General features: G+C 38.5%; 1 protein-coding gene across 2 annotated transcripts in view; it reads right to left on the bottom strand.

Moving 5' to 3' along the window:
- Positions 1-21650, bottom strand: part of ENPP3 (ectonucleotide pyrophosphatase/phosphodiesterase 3) — a 112321-nt gene that overhangs the window by 49944 nt on the left and 40727 nt on the right. For both annotated transcript variants that reach the window (XM_049900798.1, XM_049900808.1), the window contains exons 13-16: positions 13228-13356; positions 12650-12681; positions 9556-9683; positions 30-96 (exon numbers count right to left, since the gene is read on the bottom strand). In XM_049900798.1, coding sequence (XP_049756755.1) covers positions 30-96; positions 9556-9683; positions 12650-12681; positions 13228-13356 — 356 coding nt within the window. The remainder of the gene's footprint in view (positions 1-29; positions 97-9555; positions 9684-12649; positions 12682-13227; positions 13357-21650) is intronic.

Here is a 21650-nt window from a genome sequence, read left to right as displayed (position 1 = left end):
ATATTTGTTCAAAAAATGCAGTGACTCACCTCCATGCTCTTAAACTCGTTGTCGTAACCGTGATTGCCTCCTCCACAGGATGTAAATGCTTTACTCCTAAAAAGAAATAATGTGATGACACACTGATCAGTCTACTGATGTAGACCTTTGTGTAAACTCAGCTTTAATGGATGTTTATGTAGCTTCTGCTTTTGTATAAGTAATTTTTTTTTTCTGTCAAAAGCAGCATGAATATATCTATTCCCATGTTAAAATGGATAACCACAGAGGAACAAACAGAATGGTGGAGGAGAGTATTTTAAGGTCTAGAAATAGAATTCAAAAGCCTTTTGACTTTTAGATATTGACAAAAGAACAATTAAAAAGCCATGGCCAAAAAACATCAAGCTCACTGTACCTTTATACATCAAAGGCTGAATGATTAAGAACAGCTTGACTAATGTTACATTAAGCATTTCAGTACTTTATAAATACATCTTTGGCACTGAAAATAATTAATTTTTATTTTACAGTGGAGGAATTTACAGAAATAATATAAAAGTACAATTAAAGAATACTCAAGACAAGTTGAACACTCAGTAAGGAGAAGTCAGTATACTCTGTAAATTTTAACTTTTGAGATTTTCTCCCATAGGCTCTCTCCCTTGTATATTACTTGTCTACTACTATTTAATGAATTTGTCTTTTGCATATTTTATTGGATTTTAATCATTGAATTGAGCAATGTTAGCAGTTTTACACACAGCTAATTTTTATACTTGGAAAAAATAATAATAAACCTAGATTTTTAAAAGCAACTGAACGTTATAATTTGGTCTCTGAAGGGAACAAAAGACATCTATTTCTAAAGACTGTCTTAAATAGGTTTTTCTCATTTGTTTTCTCTCTCTGGGCAAATACACACACACATAAACACACACCCAATATTTTTATATATATATATATATTTTTTTTTTTTTTCCATATTGTAGGCTCAACTGAAAGCAGGGCTTTCATTCAGTGTCTAAAAAATTACTGTTAAAAAAATATGTAACTGACTCTTACTCAGCTTAAATAAAAAATACAAAGAAATCACAATTCTGAGCAGGCCATACTCAGTCTACCCAAAAGAGGGAAGAAAAGAGATGCTAACAAAATTACCTGGAATGGTGAAGATAAGAAGAGTCCTACTTTATTAAGGGCTATAAATTTGATTACCCTAAAGAGGCTAGTTCATGTCCTTATCTTAGTTTATTCCAATAAAGTTGTTGGCACTAGCCAAAACTTATTTTAAAAAGCTTTTATTTTTCTTGTGTAGATTACTGGGGAGTCCCTGAGTGGTGTAAGCAGTTACCGTGCTCAGCTGCTAACCAAAAAGCTGGCGGTTCGAGCCCACCTGGGAAGAAAGGCTTGGTGTTCTACTTTCAAAAAGTCGGCCATTGAAAATGCTTGACACACATGGGGTCACCAAGCATTGGAATCTTCTCTATGGCAACTGGTACTGGTAAGTTTACTGAAACTATTTGATTGGGGATAATTTTTAATTTCTACGTGGGAACTAGAGCATTTGTAGATGAAAGGTCTTTTGGACCAAATCCTTGGTAACATTTTCTAAAAGTGATCCTTTATTTATTCTATTTTCAGAAAATTCTATTTTTTTGTATTTCCAATTCCTAACCCAGCTTAATTAAAAAAACTATGATAAATATCTCATTTCCAACAACAATGAAAAGGACAAAAAACTATAATAAATAACAAGACTTCATTCAGAAGTAAATAAAAATATTGTTTAAAAAGTTTGTATTTTTCTTTGCTTTCCAAATGGATACTTTAGAAATTCACTCCTCTAATTGCACATGTCTATGCTTTCCAACCATTAATTGGGCTCTGGAAATTACCTATGGAAAAATGGAAACTGGTATTCAGGAAGGAGGAGTTGATCTTATCTGTCAAAGTATAGCTCAGCTTCCAACTACTATATGAAATTATTTGGAACAAATTCTCTATTATCTTTTCGACATTTAATTAATGAACCTGAAATCAAGGCTGGGGTTCCCTCCTACATTTGGTTAATGACTTGGACAGGAGAAGAACAAGACTTCTCCTGATACCCAACCATTTGCCAAGTTCTATCAATTCCTTCTCTGTACTAGCTTTCCCATTTGTCCCTTCATTTCCTCTTCTACTTGGAAACACTGGTGGTGTTGTGCTTAAGAGCTATGGCTGCTGACCAAAAGGTCGGCAGCTCGAGTCCACCAGCCACTCCTTGGAAACCTTATGGGGCAGCTCTGCTCTGTCCTTTAGGGTTGCTATGGGTCAGAACTGACTTGATGGCAATAGGTTTGGTCTGGTTTTTGGCTTTCCTCTTCTACTATCACCGTTCTAAACCAGATCCTCATTACTTCTCACCTAAACAAGTTTTCTAATTGGTCATTCTGTCTACAGAATCTTCCCTCACAACACACACACACATACACACACACACCCATCTAATCCTATAGAGCACAACTCATCAGTGATGAAATGGAAACACATATCCTAATGAGTAAATGGGATGGAACATTATAAACCAGGACTATAGGGTCGCTATGAGTTGGAATCGACTCAACAGCACTGGGTATTCTGGAAAAGCTGAGTCATAGACTACCATACATACTTTGCTAATGATACACCACATACGTAGTCTAGTGTTAACGTCTCACCACTCTCACAGCACCACAGCTTCCGCTGGAGCTGTCATATTGCTGAGGACTGGATCGCTACACATTTTTCTAATTGGCCTCCCTTCTTATTCTTATTCTGGCTATCCCCCTCCACATAGCAGCTAGAGGGAGCTCTCTGAAATACAAATCTTGCTTTGTTCACTTCCAAACCAAAAAAAAAAAAAAACCTGTTTTCCATCAGGTTGATTCCAATTCATAGTGATTCACCTCCAGCCACTTCATAGTTACCATTTAGCAATGGTCTCTGACTTGCTTCAGGGTAAAAGCACTTTCCTTAGTGATAATAGATATGGTTGTTCAAGCAATTGCTGGAATCTAGTTCTGGAAACCCGCTTCTTCCTTCTACCCTTCCCATGTGTATCCATGGCTGCTGTGGCTTTAAAAAGGCACTCTCCCCCTGCCCCTTCCGGGCAGAACAATTAGAGAAAGAAGAATCTCTGGAAGGACATAGCCTGGCAGTGCCCAAGGCTTGGCAAGCATATGATTGCCTTCCAGCAGAGAAAGGAATCCCATTGCTCCAGCAAACATGGGCCCTGTCAGGGCTTGGTGAGCTGAACAAGGGCTAGATTTCAGCTCCCACTCACCTTCTTGGCTGGGTACCTCTGTACAGTGCACGAACTGCACAACTGCATGGGGTGGACCTGCTGTCGAGCAGCAGTTAGCCTAACCCATCTTGAGTTGTCAAACCCCAAATCAGGAATCATCCCTACCAGGGAGCATTCTCTGACATTCCCTGACATTTACACCTGGCAAGTGTAATCATCCTTCTTGCTTCCTTGAACCTTGTACTTGGCTCTAGTGACACAATTATCACACCTATTGTCTTCTTTCCTACCAGGGTGAAGGGCGGAGATAGTTGTCTAATTCTTAGTGAGGTGCCTGGGTGTCTGCATCGCACATGCAGACGGGCTGTGCCTCAGGCTTCTAAGCAGGAACAAGACTACTAGGAATGAGGACTTCACCCACCCCATGGTGCTACACTCATTCAGTATGTTCAAGCCGTACACCTGAAACACACAGTGTTGGCAAAGTGAAAGGCGTTTTTATTATTTACAAAATTTTAGGTAAACAATAGGAAAAAATTACTTCAGCAAACGATTCCTGCCCACCCACCCCCCCACACAGAAAGCTCACATTATGGAAGAGAAACCTGCTTATGTCTCAAAAAGAGAACCCCAGCTAACCCTTCCCCCAAATTACCCATGTTCATACATATGTCACTCAGCAGGCTCACAGCGGTTCAAGTCAGATGCTGTGTTCACAGCACTGGTGCCTCTGTCTCTGGCACCCCCCACACTGTCCGGGATACTTGGGGCTCCGACTGTGTTGCCAGAGGCGCGTGCACTGCTCCCTCTGCAGTGATGCCCTGAGGGCCTCCTCAGCTCCTATCCCACCCTGCTGCCCAGGGGGCCTGCCCAGCTCCTGCTGCCCCTGAGATGCACAGCTTCTGTCTGTGGCCCACCAGCCCACTGTCTCTCTTGGTTTCCAGCATTACAGCCCGTGACCTGTATTACAGCTCTTTTATTTGTGTGTAGAATGTTCTCAGTGCAGACACCCCAGGTCCAAGTGGATCCCAGGCCCAAAGGTCTCCCTCCATTCTAGGCTCTTGATGATCATGAGGTCACCCAAAAAATTCTTAAGATTAGCCACTAATATAGGAAAACTCCCTGTCAATCACAATACATGGTCCTCCCAGCAGGACTGTAAACCAATCAATCCCCTAGGAGGACGGAAATCCACTCAATCCTATTGACTGTATTACAAGTCACTTTTGTGGCTAGTAAACTGACCAATTCCTGTAAGCTTCTTATGTAGCCAATAAATAGACCTATCACTTGCAAGACTGCAACAAAACCAATCATTTTGGGAGAATTACAAACCCAGGGCCAGAAAGGCCATCTAAGAGAAAAGCATTGCACTACACTGGGACTCATTTGTCCGTTGCTATTCTAAAATAAAAACCTTTTTATGTTCTCTAAAAGAGCACTTTAACAATATTTTGACAATAATTTCAAATAATTGTTGTTAGGTGCCATCAGTTTCTGACTCACAGCAACCACATGTGACAGAGTAGAGGTGCCCCATAGGGTTTTCTAGGCTGTAGTTTTTACAGGAGCAGATTGCCAAGTCTTTCTCCTGCAGAACCATTATTGTTGTTGTTAGGTGCCCTCAAGTCAGTTCCAGCTCACAGCGACCCTATGTTCAACAGAACGAAACACTGCCGGGTCCTGTGCCATTCTCGCAGTCATTGTTATGCTTGAGCCCATTGTTTCAGCCACTGTGTCAGTTCATTTTGTTGAGGGTCTCCTCTTTTTGCTGGCCCTTCTCTTTACCAAGCATGATGTACTTCTCCAGGGACTGAGCTGTCCTGATAACACGTCCAAAAGTATGTGAGACGTAGTCTCACCATCCTTGCTTCTAAGGAGCATTCTAGTTGTACTTTTTCCAAGACGGATTTGTTCATTCTTTTGACAGTCCATGGTATATTCAATATTCTTTGCCAACACCACAATTCAAAGGTATCAATTCTTCAGTCTTCCTTATTCTTCATCCAGCTTTTGCGTGCATATGACGCAATTGAAAACACCATGGTTTGGGTCAGGCGCCCCTTATTATTCAAGTCGACATCTTTGTTTTTCAACACTTTAAAGAGGTCCTTTGCAGCAGATTTGCCCAATGCAATGCATCTTTTGGTTTCTTGACTGCTGCTTCCATGGCTGTTGATTGTGGATCCAAGTAAAATGAAAACCATGACAACTTCAATCTTTTCTCCGTTTATCATGATGCTGCTTATTGTTTCAGTTGTGAGGATTTTTGTTTTCTTTATGTTGAGGTATAATCTATATTGAAGGCTGTGGTCCTTGATCTTCATCACTAAGTGCTTCAAGCCCTCTTGACTTTCAGCAAGCAAGGTTGTGTCATCTGCAAATGGCAGGTTATTAATGAGTCTTCCTCCAGTCCTGATGTCCCATTCTTCTTAATATAATCTAGCTTCTTGGGTTATTTGTTCAGCATACAGATTGAATAAGTATGATGAAAGGATACAACCCTGACACACACTTATCCTGACTTTAAACCACACAGTGTCCACTTGTTCTGTTCAAACGACTGCCTCTTGATCTATGTACAGGTTCCTCAGTAGCAGAATTAAGTGTTCGTGAATTAGCATTCTTTGCAATGCTACCCATAATTTGTTATGATCCACACAGTTAGATGCCTTTGTATAGTCAATAAAACACAAGTAAACACCTTTCTAGTATTTTCTGATTTTAGCCAGGAACCATCTAAAATCAGCAACGATATCCCTTGTTCCACGTCCTCTCTGAATCCGGGTTGAATTTCTGGCAGTTCTCTGTCGATATACTGCTGCAGGCGCCTTTGAAATGATCTTCAGCAAAATTTTACATGCACGTGATATTTATGATATTGTTTGATAATTTCCATATTTGGTTAGATTACCTTTCTTGGGAATAGGCATAAATATGGATCTCTTCCAGTCAGTTGGCCAGATAGCTGTCTTCCAAATTTCCTAGCACAGACGAGTAGGCACTTTCAGTGCTGCATCCGTTTGTTGAAATATCTCAGCTGGTATTCTGACAGTTCCTGGAGCCTTGTTTTTTGGCAGTGCCTTCAGAGCAGCTTGGACTTCTTCCTTAGCACCATTGATTCCTGATCAAATGCCACCCCCTGAAATGGTTCAATGTCATTTTTTTTTTGGTATAGTGAGTCTGTATATTCCTTCCAACTTCTTTTAATGCTACCTGCATTTACTTCCTGCGTTTATTGCATTGTTCACTATTGTAATTTGAGGCTTGAATTTTTTCTCCAGTTCTTTCAGCTCGGGAAATGCTGAGCGTGTCCTTCCCTTTTGATTTTCTACCTCCAGGTCTTTGCACATGTCCTTATAATACTTTGTTTTCTCAAGCTGCCCTTTGAAATCTTCCGTTCAGCTCTTTTACTTCATCATTTCTTCCTTTAGCTTTAGCTGCTCAGCGTTCAAGAGCACATTTCAGACTTTCTTCTGATGTCCATTTTGATCTTTTCTTTCTTTCCTGTCTTTTTAATGACCTCGTGCTTTCTTCAAGGTTGATGTCCTTGATGTCATTCCACAACTAGTCTGGTCTTCAGTCAGTGTTCAACACATCTCTTCTTGAAATGGTCTCTAAATTTAGGTGGGGTATGCTTAAAGTTGTATCTTGGCTCTTGCGGATTTGTTCTAATTTTCTTCAGTTTCAGCTTGAACCTACATATGAGCAATTGATGTTCTGTTCCACAGTTGGCCTCTGGCCTTGTTCTGACTGATGATATTGAGCTTTTCATCATCTCTTTCCACAGATGTAGTTGATTTATTCCACAGATGTAGTTGATTTATTCCACTGGGTAGGTTCAAAAGGCCAATCTTTCTTCAGCAGCTCAGCGTTTAAACTTTGTGTCATAAGTGTTCCTTTTCCCTTAAATTAGTAAAATCTAGCACATCTTAGGCAAATAAGGGTGATGATGATATGGAAATATATTACACTAAATTATGAAATTAGCTATCATTTTGAAAAGGTGATCTAGTCTAGTCATCTAGTTATACACCGTAACTTAGAAAATAGATAGAATTTTAAAATTAGAGATAGAGTGAACCCAGGATTAGGTCAGATTCCTGAGCTGCCCCGGTTACACAGTTACACATGTATTCAAAGTTTCCTTTGATATAAATGAGTTTACTGCATGTGCTACTGGCAAGAGAATAATAAAACTAGGCTAATCTTTTGTTATAGAACTTCGCATAACTAGTTAGTGGGGGGGCCAAGCCTCGAACCCTATTTCACCTCACTGCTAGTTGTTAAAAACATAAAAAGTTCCTAATTTAAGGCACTCTGACAACTAAGCTCTCATTCCATGACCCACAGGTCATGTTGTTGGATGGACAAGCACATTCCATCTGACAACATGACCTGTGGGTCACAGTGGCCTTCTAACTTCTTTGATCTCATACTCCTAACAGTAAATATTTGAAAAACATCCCCATTTGGACATATACTTACGTATGCATAACATACATAAATTAGTAACAATATTGTGTACCTAATAGTAGTAAAGTTTTATTTTATTCACATATTTTAGAGAAATAGTCTTTTTTTTAGAGAATGTTGTCTTAAGCCACAGTACAACCTATTGATCTACAAAGAACTTTGAAGCCCCAAATCCAAGCAGAGAGCACAGTGCCATCTAGTGATCCAGTGGGAAACTGCACATTCTCTGTCTAAGAGCCCACTGTTTGGGTTTATATGGCTTTAAACCAGTTCAGTCCATTTCCACCCCCTGGAAATTAAGAATCACCTGGGGATCTTGTTAAAATATAGATCGATGCAGTGTATCTGGGGTGGAATTGCAAATTCTCAGCAGGTGGTCAAACTGGAATGAACTGGTTCAAAGCCCTGGTTTACAGGTTATCTCATAAAACAGGCTCTGCCAACTCCCCCGTTCCTCATCCACTTGTATTGGAGCTCAGCGCTCTTACCTTCTTTTCCTCTTTTTTTGTCAAACATATCTTTCAGTCACTTCTCTATTCCAATTATTACCCAGGAGTCATGGAATTGGCCATCCTCCTGGTATAATTACACAGCATACAAATAAGGGAAGCCAGAAAACTATACTCAATATGATCATGTAAAACAAAACTCATTGCCATCCTGTTGATTTCAACACATAGCGACCCTAAAGGACAGAGTAAAACTGCCTCATAGAATTTCCAAGCCTGAAAATCTTTATGGAAGCAGACTGCCATATCATATCTTTCTACTGTGGAGCGGCTGGTAGGTTCAAACCACCCGCCTTTGGGTTAGCAGCTGAACGCTTAACCACTGTGCCACCAGGGCTCCTTATACTCAATATGATCATGTACACGTCAGAAAATACTGGAATGAAATCCAAAAATAGAAAACATTAATTTAACTACCAAGATGAAATAAATAAAATCCATTGCCATTGAGTCAATCCCTACTCACAGTGCCCCTATAGGACAGAGTAGAACTGCCCCATAGGGTTTCCAAAGACTGCCACATCTTCTCCCATGGAGCAGCTGGTGGGTTGAAACTGCCGACGTTTCAGTCAGCAGCTGAGCATTTAAACACCGGGCTACCAGGGCTCGATTTAACTATCCGGAAGTGCATATTTATTTGCTTTTACTGTTGTATTGTCAGCGTCCTCCACTAGAGGGCATGGAGTGTCCTCCATGAGAGCAGGAACCATGTCAGTACCTCAAATGCCTACAACAGGGCCCAGCACAAATGCAGCAAGTATTCAATAAAATTTTGTTGAATCAATTGGCTGTTTCAGGATGGAGCGATTCTGATTTTTTTTTTCTCTAAACACACTTAAATTTTGCAACTGCTCAATGATCAACGTGAATTACAATTATATTTAGGAAAAAATAAATGATACAACTAATTGGTTAGCTTGGCGTTAGAGCCCTAAGAGTGCTCCTTTTCAAAATCACAAAAATGCCAAAGATTTTAAAGAGCCATCTACTGACTCATTAGTAGCCTGGAAAATAACTGAAGTCATCTTTATCCTGTCTACTGCCGAAAAAGAGACCACAGCAGGGTTGGGAATGTGCTGATAATAGCAGGAAGGGTCTCTGACTTCTCCCTTGCTCTCATTTATACGCTGAGGATTAGGATACTACAGTCAACAACCTAATAGCAATTATTTCAAATATGGAAGTGCTAGGTAGCATGTAAAAGTTCAAGCAAATGTCAATGATCAGGAAAAATTCTGTGAACCTAATCACAGGATGAGGTTAAGTAAATTTATAATGAAAGATAGTCGTTAAAAACATAGTGAGATAAATAGACACACAAACCTCACACCCAGCCACTGCTGATCCATCATAAGATGAACTTTGTCAATTCTGACATTTTTGGCATAGTGCAGTCGTTTTGGTAAATCAGGAGTCAAATATGGTTTGAAATGCTGGTCAGATTTTCGGCACTGAAAAACAAGTCATTATTTCTTTGTGAAACATAAAATTGCAAATCAATCCAATAATTTCATCTTCTAAAACGGTTACTGTTGTGTGCAGCTGAGTCGTTTCTAACTCTTAGCAAGCCTATAGGGCAGAGTAGAACTGTCCCATAGGGTTTCCAGGGCTGTAATCTGTAGGAAGGCAGACTGCCACATCTTACTCCCTCGGAGCGGCTGGTGGGTTCAAACTGCTGACCTTTTGGTTAGCAGCCGAGCACTTAACCACTGTGCCACCCAGGACTCCTTTGACTATTTACTAGACACTTCTTAAAAGTAAGGGGATTTAAGCCAGTTAGTAAAATAGGAATGTTCAACCTGTTACCAATATGGTCACGTTCCCTAATTACAGTATATTGTTACAATTTTTATGTTACAAATAAAAATCTGATTTAAATTATGATTTGATGTTTGATAATTTTAAGTTTTATTCTTGTATATATATTTTAAACCACAAATCTTCCCTCCTTTGACAGAGACTATGTATAAGCAATAAGCCTAGATTTGGAGTGGCATTACCATTTTTAAGTCTAAGTTATATATGAAAACTATATACCAGAATAGTAGATATAGGTAAATATTTTTAAAAATCAGTTTAATTAATCCAAGAATTCCTTCCCAATTGACTCAATTTGTCTTTTAGATAGCCTACATTTGCTTAATTTTCAAATCTAGTCAAGAGATTTGAAAAGTTGTCTCCTGGATTCCACACAAATTGGGGTGAAATATTTCTTTAAAAGTTATTACTGTAATTAGATGGTGTATTTTTAAAACAATGTAAAAATGCAAATCACATTGGTATCTATTCACATAAAAAATGAGTAAATGAGAAATAGGACTACAAAGAAACTTTTTTCTCCCTTCTGACCTTTTTGAAGAAAAAGAAAAAATAAATAAACATAAAGGTAAGAATATGGGGAAATAACTTATTTCCTCATTTTTCTCATTTATCTTAAACCTCATTATCCCATAAATACTAACAAGTCTGTGTCACTAATATTTCATGCTCAATTTATATAAGAAAAAATAAGAGAAACTATGAAATTGAATAAAACACAATTTAAAAAGAAAATGGGAGAGCAAAGAGAGTTATAGAAAGAAAGAATAAAGAAGAGAGTATTTATTGCATATATAATTTTGTCAGTGTTTTTCCTCCCCATTTTAGTCTTCCTGTCTTTTTCAGGCTTCTTATTTTTCTAATTTTTAATTCATCATTGCTTATTTCTTAAGCCAACATTTTTACTAACTTCCAGGCAGGCACGTGATGGTAGCTGCTGAGTATGCGCTTTCTCCTAAGGTGAGAGGGACTAGAACGTGCCCCTAAGAACCACAGATAATTTGACTACTTACACCTTCTGAGTCAGAATGTAGCCAGAGTAAACCTAGAGAAAATTGGCGGGACATTGCCAACCTTTAAAGAAGTATGGGGTTAACACTTGCATTTCACAGTTTGGGATGAGGACACCAGAGTTAAGATTTTGGCCATTTTCTCTAAAAACAAAATTTATGCTGATGTCTCTCACGCAGCCAGAATGTTGTGAAACATCAGGGTTACCAGTTCATGTTTGTCCAATATAAGCTCAATATAGGCCCACAGAATGGCAGTACTGCACCACCACACAAAATATTTTCCCAGGGATAACGGACTACCCTGTGAAATGGTAGTCCAATTCTTGAACCTCTGTAATGCCAGATTCAGCCCATATCTGTGATACCACATAAACTCCCCCCCCCCAAAAAAAACCAAACCCAGTGCCGTCGAGTTGATTCCGACTCATAGTGACCCTATAGGATAGAGTAGAACTGCCCCATAGAGTTTCCAAGGAGCGCCTGGCAGATTTGAACTGCCAACCCCTTGGTTAGCAGCCGTAGCACTTAACCACTAGCCACCAGGGTTTCCGATACCACGTAATGGATTTCCAAATCCCGAGGTACCCAATTCTTTTGCACCACTAGGATTGTTAGGGATTTGCCCGTCCTCATCAACAGGCTTCAGATATTTGAAATTCCAGGAACATGAGCACACTGCATGTATATGCATCACCATTAGGGGCTAAGATTGTTTATCATGTTTACTCTCAAGATCATGGTATTAGAAGGTGTAGGAAAAAAAGGAGTTATTAACATTGTAAAGGATTTCTGTTCTAATGGTCACTGGTGCTTCAAGCTTGCAGCAGGTTCCACATTATATTAACCATTCTTTACCCAGTGTTTCCTTATCTTTCATTCTTCACATTCCATCCTCACAGTTTTTACTCATTATATACCACTTTCACTTAAATTTAGCTCATTCCAAGCAATAATAAACCCATAAACTCCATGTAATTGACACATATTTGTGAATATACTTCTAATATATAGTTTTTAAAATGACCACATAAGAACACTTCAGGTCTCTCTAGCAGTAATGAACCTGCTTTGAAAAATATTGCTTTAACCTATCTGAACTTTGTCCTGGTCATTTACTTACAAACCAGAATGTGGGAACCAATCAAAAGCAGTTACAACTGTACTTAGGGAGTAAGAAGATGATTTTTTTTGATCTGTACAAAAAGATCTGTGTGCCTGTGATTCACCATTTTGTGATATTAAGTCACACAAAAAATGAAAAGCTAAGTTGACTGCCTGAAGCTCATGAGAACAGCCTTGTTGAACGGGACACCTGCTAGCTCAGCAAAAGCTAGGAATCAGTGCCATCGTTACCCCAAACTAACTTCCTGTCTTGGTGTCAGTCCCAAAACGAAAACAACACAGGTGAAAGCAACTGATGATTCACATTTAAAATAATGTTGATGGAGGATTTTAAAAAATTAATTACCAGTGGCTTGAATTCAGAAAAATGGAATAAAAATTTCTCTAATTTGTAACTTGAAACCCAAATTGTTAAGACCTTTGCATTAAATTAAATAAATATATTGAGGAGACTGTATACTTACACTGAGGTTCTTAACAATTCCTTCAGAGTTAACTGTTTGAAAGGAAAATAAATAAATCACATTATAAGTGATACAAATATATATGTGAACAACTCAATGAATTTGACAACAAAACCAAAACCAAACCAAACTCAGTGCCGTCGAATCGATTCTGACTCAGAGCAACCCTATAGGACAGAGTAGAATTGCCCCACAGAGTTTCCAAGGAGCGCCTGGTGGATTTGAACTGCCGACCCTTTGGTTAGCAGCCATAGCACTTAACCACTACGCCACCAGCGTTTCCGTATTTGACACATACATTTATTAATGATTATGATCTGGTAAAATTAAACAAAAGATCATCTTAAGCAAAAATGATTTGGGCTTTAAGAACACAGTAGAATACACTTTAACCTAACAATATTGGATATTACCATAGACTTCACAGATTATTCCTAAACATGGAACTTCTGGTTTGTTTTTGTCCCAAGAGGTCAGAAGGAAGGCCTGAAACCCATTGCATCCTCACAAAATCAGGGTGCTATTGCTATTCACTTTCAGTTTCACCACGCATTTCATATGGGAATCTTCATACTTACAGCTATAGAAGTCTTGAGGTATATTACCAGACCTGATACGAGGTGCAGACCCTTCATACATGTAGAAGTTTATTTGGGAAAAATAATCTGTCATATATTCCAACTTGTCACAAGAAGTCTGATCCATCCCTGAATCAAAAAACAAACATTATCTACTCAATTTACCGGATTTTTATGCAAATAATGTGTGCCTTCTACGTTTGTTTGCCAACTGCTCCCTCCATCCAGGAAGCATTTTTGTAAGCACCACTATGACAGTTTTTTTTTCTTTTTTACAAGTTGCTGTAGAAAAATTAGGATAGTGTACTTACGAAAATACCTCGTTGGAGGTAAGGAGAGGTTGGCAAACAAATGTAAAAGGCACACATTATTTTTGTGAATAATGGTACATAGGTAGGAACAATCTGTAGTCTGATCATATCAAGTAGAAGATATTTTGTTACTAGATCTCAAATCAAGTTTCACTGATAACCTATACAATTTATCCTATTGCTTTACTGTAAACGGCAGAACGTGAAAATAGTGGCAGTGGAAGAAAGGGTCATATTTATGAAAATAAACAGTTATTATAAACAGATCCTTTGTTCAATGAAGATTAAATAATTTTGAGAAAGAAAATCCTCTGTAGGAGGTTGATTAAGACTTAAAAATATCTGATCTGTACATAACAAAACATGATATATTTTTACATTAAAAAAGCAACATGTAGATCAAAAGGGAGAAAATGCAGAACAGAATTTCAAAGTCCCATGGAATCCAGACTATCTGGAGCCATTGAGGCTGGATGAACCCCCAAAACTATTGCCCTGAGATAATCTTTAAACACTAAACCAAAAATATCCCCTGAAGTCTTCTTGAAACCAAACAATAGTTTAGCTTAACTAGTAAAGAATGTCTGCCTTGACTGTCGTGCTCTTTCAAGATCTATCTGTATGGGATCAAATTGACAATTCGATTGTCAGGACTCAAAGATTTCTTATCAAAACTCAAAAGATTAGGTAGGAAACTTAGGAGCAGGTGAGTTTATATTAATTGAGGAGGAATGCTTTGGAAAAAGAGGATGAGAGTGGTTGCACAACTTGAAGAATGTAGTCAATGTCACAGAAATGTACATGAAGAAATTGTTGAGTTGGTGTATGTTCTGTTGTGCATATTCTCAACAACGATAAGATAAAATTATTTATAAAAAGCCATGTGTTTTTGTAAAATAATGCATTAGGAGAAAAAGAATTAGAGAATGTTTACTTTTCATAAGTGTATTGTTTAAATTTTTATAAGGACCGTGTGATCTAAAAAAGGTTTGTCGGTTAAAACATTTTTATTTGAAGATTTTTCAGACTTTGTCTTAATTTTCATTTGTATTGATTTCTTTTTTTGTCTGGAAATATCTTTATTTAATATCTACCCTCACACTTTTTTTTTAAAAAACAGTTTCTACAAGTACATGCACGTTTCTGAGTTGTTCCTCTCCCAGTAACATAAATTCACTGTCCTCTAAGGTGCCTATCTAATCTTTCAAGTTGCTGTTAATCAATTTGATCCTGTATAGATAGCTCTTAAAAAAACATAATGCAGCAGGGCCAAGATGGCTGACTAGGTAGAAGCTACCACGGATCCCTCTTGCAACAAAGACTCGGAAAAACAAGTGAATCAATCACATACATGACAATCTATGAACCCTGACCATCAAACACAGATCTAAAGAGTTGACCTGAGTGACAGAGACTGAGAACGGACAACCACGGGGAAGCAGCGACTGTTTTCAGAGCCTGGAGCCAGCATTCCAGTCAGAAAACCTTGGCGCTGGGCTTTGGACTGGGTGTAGTGGAGCTGAGCACGGAATCCTGAGACAGCACAAACACGGGACGCAGCCCTAGCCCCCAGAAGTGACCTCAGGGGAAGCCCAGCCAGGGCACGCAGGCAGCGCAGCAATGCAGCTGACAGGAAGAGAAGTCACCGGGAGGCAGTGACTGGTTTTGCAGCCTGGAGTGTGGCGTCCGAGCCAGGGAACCTTGGTGCTGGGCTTTGGACTGGGAGCGGAGGAACTGACCACGGCTTCTGAGACAGTGCAAGCACGGGACGCGGGCCCGACCCTTGGGGGCAATCTCTACCCAGCCAGTGCATACAGTCGACGCGCCCCTCGGGAACCTCAGATAAAACAGTCATCCCAAGCAAGATAAGTAACTTTGTCTATATTGCGGGGTGCTACTCTCTCCTATTTATCTGAACCCTCCCCTCCCCTTCCCAGGTGGTTTCATTAATGTTGGAATTTCCAGAGCCAGAGAGTGAAGTCCGCTGGGGTTTTTCTTTTTAATTTTTTTTTGTCTTTTCCTAACCCATTCTCCTGGCCTGAGAGAAGCAGCTACAAAAAATCCAGGGACCAAAAATCCTTCCCTAATTGGATTAAAAACACAGAACCAGCTCCAGCCAAACATATGTGATCCACAGTCTTGGGCTTTCATCCCTACAGGGAACAAGGTGGCTATTATAATGCAAAGGAAATTCTGATAGGGATATGACTGTAACTGTTTTAGCAGATTACTGGAAAGACAAGTTTCCCAGGTCTGATATCTCTGCGTATTCAACAGAGCCCTCACTAACCCACAACAGGGAACTGAGGGCTGAAGCTCCCCCCAGACCACCTAGCCTCCTGCCTTAGGGGTATAAGGAGGGTGACACCTACCAATCTGTAGAGGTACTTGCATTGGGGGCCTGAGGTACACCTGCAGAGCCCACCCACCAAAGTGCTTTAGGAATAGAGACACACCTACCTCACTGGAACTTGGGGAAAGCCTGTCAGCATCCTGCCCCCCCTGGAGTGTGAACCCCTGCTGCTACTAGAATCTGGTGCACACAACTATCATCGCTACCTCTCTAGGTGGAGAGGTCACAGTCTACACCACACACTTGGTGACCCAAAATCAGATTCTACTCAAGAATAGTGAAAGGACTCTAAGGCTTATATACCTGGTAACAGCCCAAACCAGCTGGTAATAGGACATAAGTGATTCAAGGGCTACAACAATCAAGACAGCACAATCTAGCAGCCCATCTACGTATATTGAAAGAAAACAAAACAAGATAAGACTCAGTGAGCAAATATAGAATAAATCACTACAATATCTTAGAGATGGCTCAGAGACAAGAGTCGATATCAAACCACATAAAGAAGCAGACCATGATTGCTTCTACAACTCCCCAAACTAAAGAATCAAAATCTTTCCCAAATGAAGATACAATCCTGGAATTGCCAGATACAGAATATAAAAAACTAATTTACAGAATGCTTCAAGACATCAAGGATGACCTCGGAAATGAAATAAGGCAGTCTACAGAAAAAGCCAAGGAACACACTGATAAAGCAGTTGAAGAACTCACAAAGATTATTCAAGAACATACTGGAAAAATTAATAAGCTGCAAGAATCCATAGAGAGACAGCATTCAGAAATCCAAAAGATTAACAGTGAAATTACAGAATTAGACAACTCAATAGGAAGTCAGAGGAGCAGACTTAAGCAATTGGAATGCAGGGTGGGGGATCCGGAGGACCAGAGAATTGACACCAATATAGTTGAAGAAAAATCAGATAAAAGAATTTAAAAAAATGAAGAAACCATAAGAATCATGTGGGACTCTATCAAGAAGAATAACTTGCGTGTGATTGGAGTCCCAGAATAGGGAGGCATAACAGAAAATACAGAGAGAATAGTTGAAGATCTGTTGGCAAAAAACTTCCCTGACATCATGAAAGACAAAAGGATAGCTATCCAAGATGCTCATCGAACCCCATTTAAGATTGATCCAAAAAGAAAATCACCAAGACATATTATCATCAAACTTGCCAAAACCAAAGATAAAGAGAAAATTTTAAAAGCAGCCAGGGATAAAAGAAAGGTCTCCTACAAAGGAGAATCAATAAGAATAAGTTCAGACTACTCAGCAGAAACCATGCACTCAAGAAGACAATGGGATGACATATATAGAACACTGAAGGAGAAAAACTGCCAGCCAAGGATCATATATCCAGCAAAACTCTCTAAAATAAATTAAAACATTTACAGATAAACACAAGCTTAGAGAATTTGCAAAAACCAAACCAAAGCTACGAGAAATACTAAAGGAAATTGTTTGGTTAGAAAACCAATAATATCAGATACCAGCACAACACAAGGTCACGGAACAGAACATCCTGATATCAACTCAAATAGGGAAATCACAAAAACAAATTAGATTAATTTTAAAAAGAAAAAAATGCTCAAAACAGGGAATCATTGAAGTCAATATGTAAAAGATCACAATAATCAAAAAGAGGGACTAAATACAGGAGGTATAGAACTGCCATATATAGAGGGAAACAAGGTGATATAGGACAATACAAGTTAGGTTTTTACTTAGAAAAGTAGGGGTAAATATTAAGGTAACCACAAAGAGGTATAACAACTCCATAACTCAAAATAAAAACCAAGAAAAACATAATGACTCAGCAAACATAAAGTCAAATACTATGAAAATGAGGAACACACAATTTACAAAGAAAAACGTCTCAGCACAAAAAAGTAAGTGGAAAAATGAAATTGTCAACAACACACACAAAAAGGCATCAAAATGACAGCACTAAACACATACTTATCTATAATTACGCTGAATGTAGATGGACTAAATGCACCAATAAAGAGACAGAGAGTCTCAGACTGGATAAAGAAACATAATCCGTCTATATGCTGCCTATAAGAGACGCACCTTAGACTTAGAGACACAAACGACCTAAAACTCAAAGGATGGAAAAAAATATATCAAGCAAACAACAAGCAAAAAAGAGCAGGAGTAGCAATATTAATTTCTGACAAAATAGACTTTAAAGTTAAATCCACCACAAAGGATAAAGAAGGACACTACATAATGATTAAAGAGACAATAGACCAGGAAGATATAACCATATTAAATATTTATGCACCCAATGACAGGGCTGCAAGATACATAAAACAAACTTTAACAGAACTGAAAAGTGAGATAGACACCTCCACAATTATAGTAGGAGACTTCAACACACCACTTTCGGAGAAGGACAGGACTTCCAATAAGAAGCTCAATAGAGACACGGAAGACCTAATTGCTACAATCAACCAACTTGACCTCATAGACTTACACAGAACACTCCACCCAACAGCTGCAGAGTATACTTTTTTTTCTAGTGCACATGGAACATTCTCTAGAATAGATCACATATTAGATCATAAAACAAACCTTTGCAGAATCTAAAACATCAAAATATTGCAAAGCACCTTCTCAGAGCAAAAGGCCATAAAAGTGGAAATCAATAACAGAAAAATTAGGGAAAAGAAATCAAATACTTGGAAACTGAACAATACCCTGCTCAAAAAAGACTGTGTTATAGAAGACATTAAGGAGGGAATAAAGAAATTCATAGAATGCAACGAGAATGAAAACACTTCCTATCAAAACCTCTGGGACACAGCAAAAGCAGTGCTCAGAGGTCAATTTATATCCATAAATGCACACAAACAAAAAGAAGAAAGAGCCCAAATCAGAGAACTGTCCCTACAACTTGACCAAATAGAACGTGAGCAACAAAAGAATCCATCAGGCACCAGAAGAAAACAAATAATAAAAATTAGAGCTGAACCAAATGAATTAGAGAACAGAAAAACAATTGAAAGAATTAACAAAGCCAAAAGCTGGTTCTTTGAAAAAATTAACAGAATTGATAAACCATTGGCCAGACTGACTAAAGAAATACAGGAAAGGAAACAAATAACCAGAATAAGAAACGAGATGGGCCATATCACAACAGACCCAACTGAAATTAAAAGAATCATATCAGATTATTACAAAAAATTGTACTGTAACAAATTTGCAAACCTAGAAGAAATGGATGAATTCCTGGAAAAACACTACCTAGCTAAACTAACACAATCAGAAGTAGAACAACTAAATAGACCCATAACAAAAAAAGAGATTGAAAAGGTAATCAAAAAACTTCCAACAAAAAAAAGCCCTGGCCCGGACGGCTTCACTGCAGAGTTCTACCAAACTTTCAGAGAAGAGGTAACACCACTACTACTAAAGGTATTTCAAAGCATAGAAAATGACGGAACACTGCCTAACTCGTTCTATGAAGCCACCATTTCCCTGATACCAAAACCAGGTAAAGACACCACAAAAAAGGAATATTACAGACCTATATCCCTCATGAACATAGATGCAAAAATCCTCAACAAAATTCTAGCCAATAGAATTCAACAACATATCAAAAAAATAATCCACCACGACCAAGTGGGATTTATACCAGGTATGCAAGGCTGGTTTAATATTAGAAAAACCATTAATGTAATCCACCATATAAATAAAACAAAAGACAAAAACCACATGATCTTATCAATTGATGCAAAAAAGCCATTTGACAAAGTCCAACACCCATTTATGATAAAAAAAACTTTCAGCAAAATAGGAATTGAAGGAAAATTCCTCAACATAACAAAGGGCATCTATACAAAGCCAACAGCCAACATCACTCTAAGTGGAGAGAGCCTGAAAGCACTTCCCTTGAGAACGGGAACCAGACAAGGATGCCCTTTATCACCGCTCTTATTCAACGTTGTGCTAGAGGGCCTAGCCGGAGCAATTAGGCTAAATAAAGAAATAAAGGGCATCCGGATTGGCAAGGAGGAAGTAAAATTATCTCTTTTTGCAGATAACATGATCTTATACACAGAAAACCCTAAGGAATCCTCCAGAAAACTACTGAAACTAATAGAAGAGTTTGGCAGAGTCTCAGGTTATAAGATAAACATACAAAAATCACTTGGATTCCTCTACATCAATGAAAAGAACACTGAAGAGGAAATCACCAAATCAATACCATTCACAGTAACCCCCAAGAAAATAAAATAGTTAGGAATAAATTTTACCAAAGATGTAAAAGACCTATGCAAAGAAAACTACAAAGCACTACTGCAAGAAACTAAAAAGGACCTACTTAAGTGGAAAAACATACCTTGCTCATGGATAGGAAGACTTAACATAGTAAAAATGTCTATACTACCAAAAGCCATCTATACATACAATGCCCTTCCAATCCAAATTCCAATGACATTTTTTATTGTGATGGAGAAACAAATCACCAACTTCATATGGAAGGGAAAAAAGCCTCGGATAACTAAAGCATTACTGAAAAAGAAGAAGAAATTGGGAGGCCTCACTCTACCTGATTTTAGAACATATTATACAGCCACAGCAGTCAAAATAGCCTGGTACTGGTACAACAACAGGCACATAGACCAATGGAACAGAACTGAGAACCCAGATATAAATCCATCCACATATGAGCAGCTGATATTTGACAAAGGACCAGTGTCAGTTAATTGCGGAAAAGATAGTCTTTTTAACAAACGGTGCTGGCATAACTGGATATTCATTTGCAAAAAAATGAAACAGGAACCATACCTCACACCATGCACAAAAACTGACTCCAAGTGGATCAAAGACCTAAACATAAAGACTAAAACAATAAAGATCATGGGAGAAAAAATAGGGACAATGTTAGGAGCCCTAATACAAGGCATAAACAGAATACAAAACATTACCGAAAATGATGAAGAGAAACCAGATAACTGGGAGCTCCTAAAAATCAAACGCCTATGCTCATCTAAAGACTTCACCAAAAGAGTAAAAAGACCACCTATAGATTGGGAAAGAATTTTCAGCTATGACATCTCCGACCAGCGCCTGATCTTTAAAATCTATATGATTCTGTTAAAACTCAACCACAAAAAGACAAACAACCCAATCAAAAAGTGGGCAAAGGATATGAACATGCACTTCACTAAAGAAGATATTCAGGCAGCTAACAGATACATGAGAAAATGCTCTCAATCATTAGCCATTAGAGAAATGCAAATTAAAACTACGATGAGATTCCATCTCACTCCAACAAGGCTGGCATTAATCCAAAAAACACAAAATAATAAATGTTGGAGAGGCTGCGGAGAGATTGGAACTCTTATACACTGCTGGTGGGAATGTAAAATGGTACAACCACTTTGGAAATATATCTGGCGTTATCTTAAACAGTTAGAAATAGAACTACCATACAACCCAGAAATCTCACTCCTCGGAATATACCCTAGAGAAATAAGAGCCTTTACATGAACAGATATATGCACACTCATGTTCATTGCAGCTCTTTTTACAACAGCAAAAAGCTGGAAGCAACCAGGGTGTCATCAACGGATGAATGGTTAAATAAATTGTGGTATATTCACACAATGGAATACTACGCATCGATAAAGAACAGTGATGAATCTGTGAAACATTTCATAACATGGAGGAACCTAGAAGGCATTATGCTGAGTGAAACTAGTCAGAGGCAAAAGGACAAATATTGTATAAGACCACTATTATA

The sequence above is a fragment of the Elephas maximus genome, chromosome 1 (genome assembly GCF_024166365.1).
Source record: "Elephas maximus indicus isolate mEleMax1 chromosome 1, mEleMax1 primary haplotype, whole genome shotgun sequence".
NCBI lineage: Eukaryota > Metazoa > Chordata > Mammalia > Proboscidea > Elephantidae > Elephas > Elephas maximus.
The sequence above is the reverse complement of the archived record's forward strand: the minus strand, read 5'-3'. Positions and strand labels throughout refer to the sequence as shown.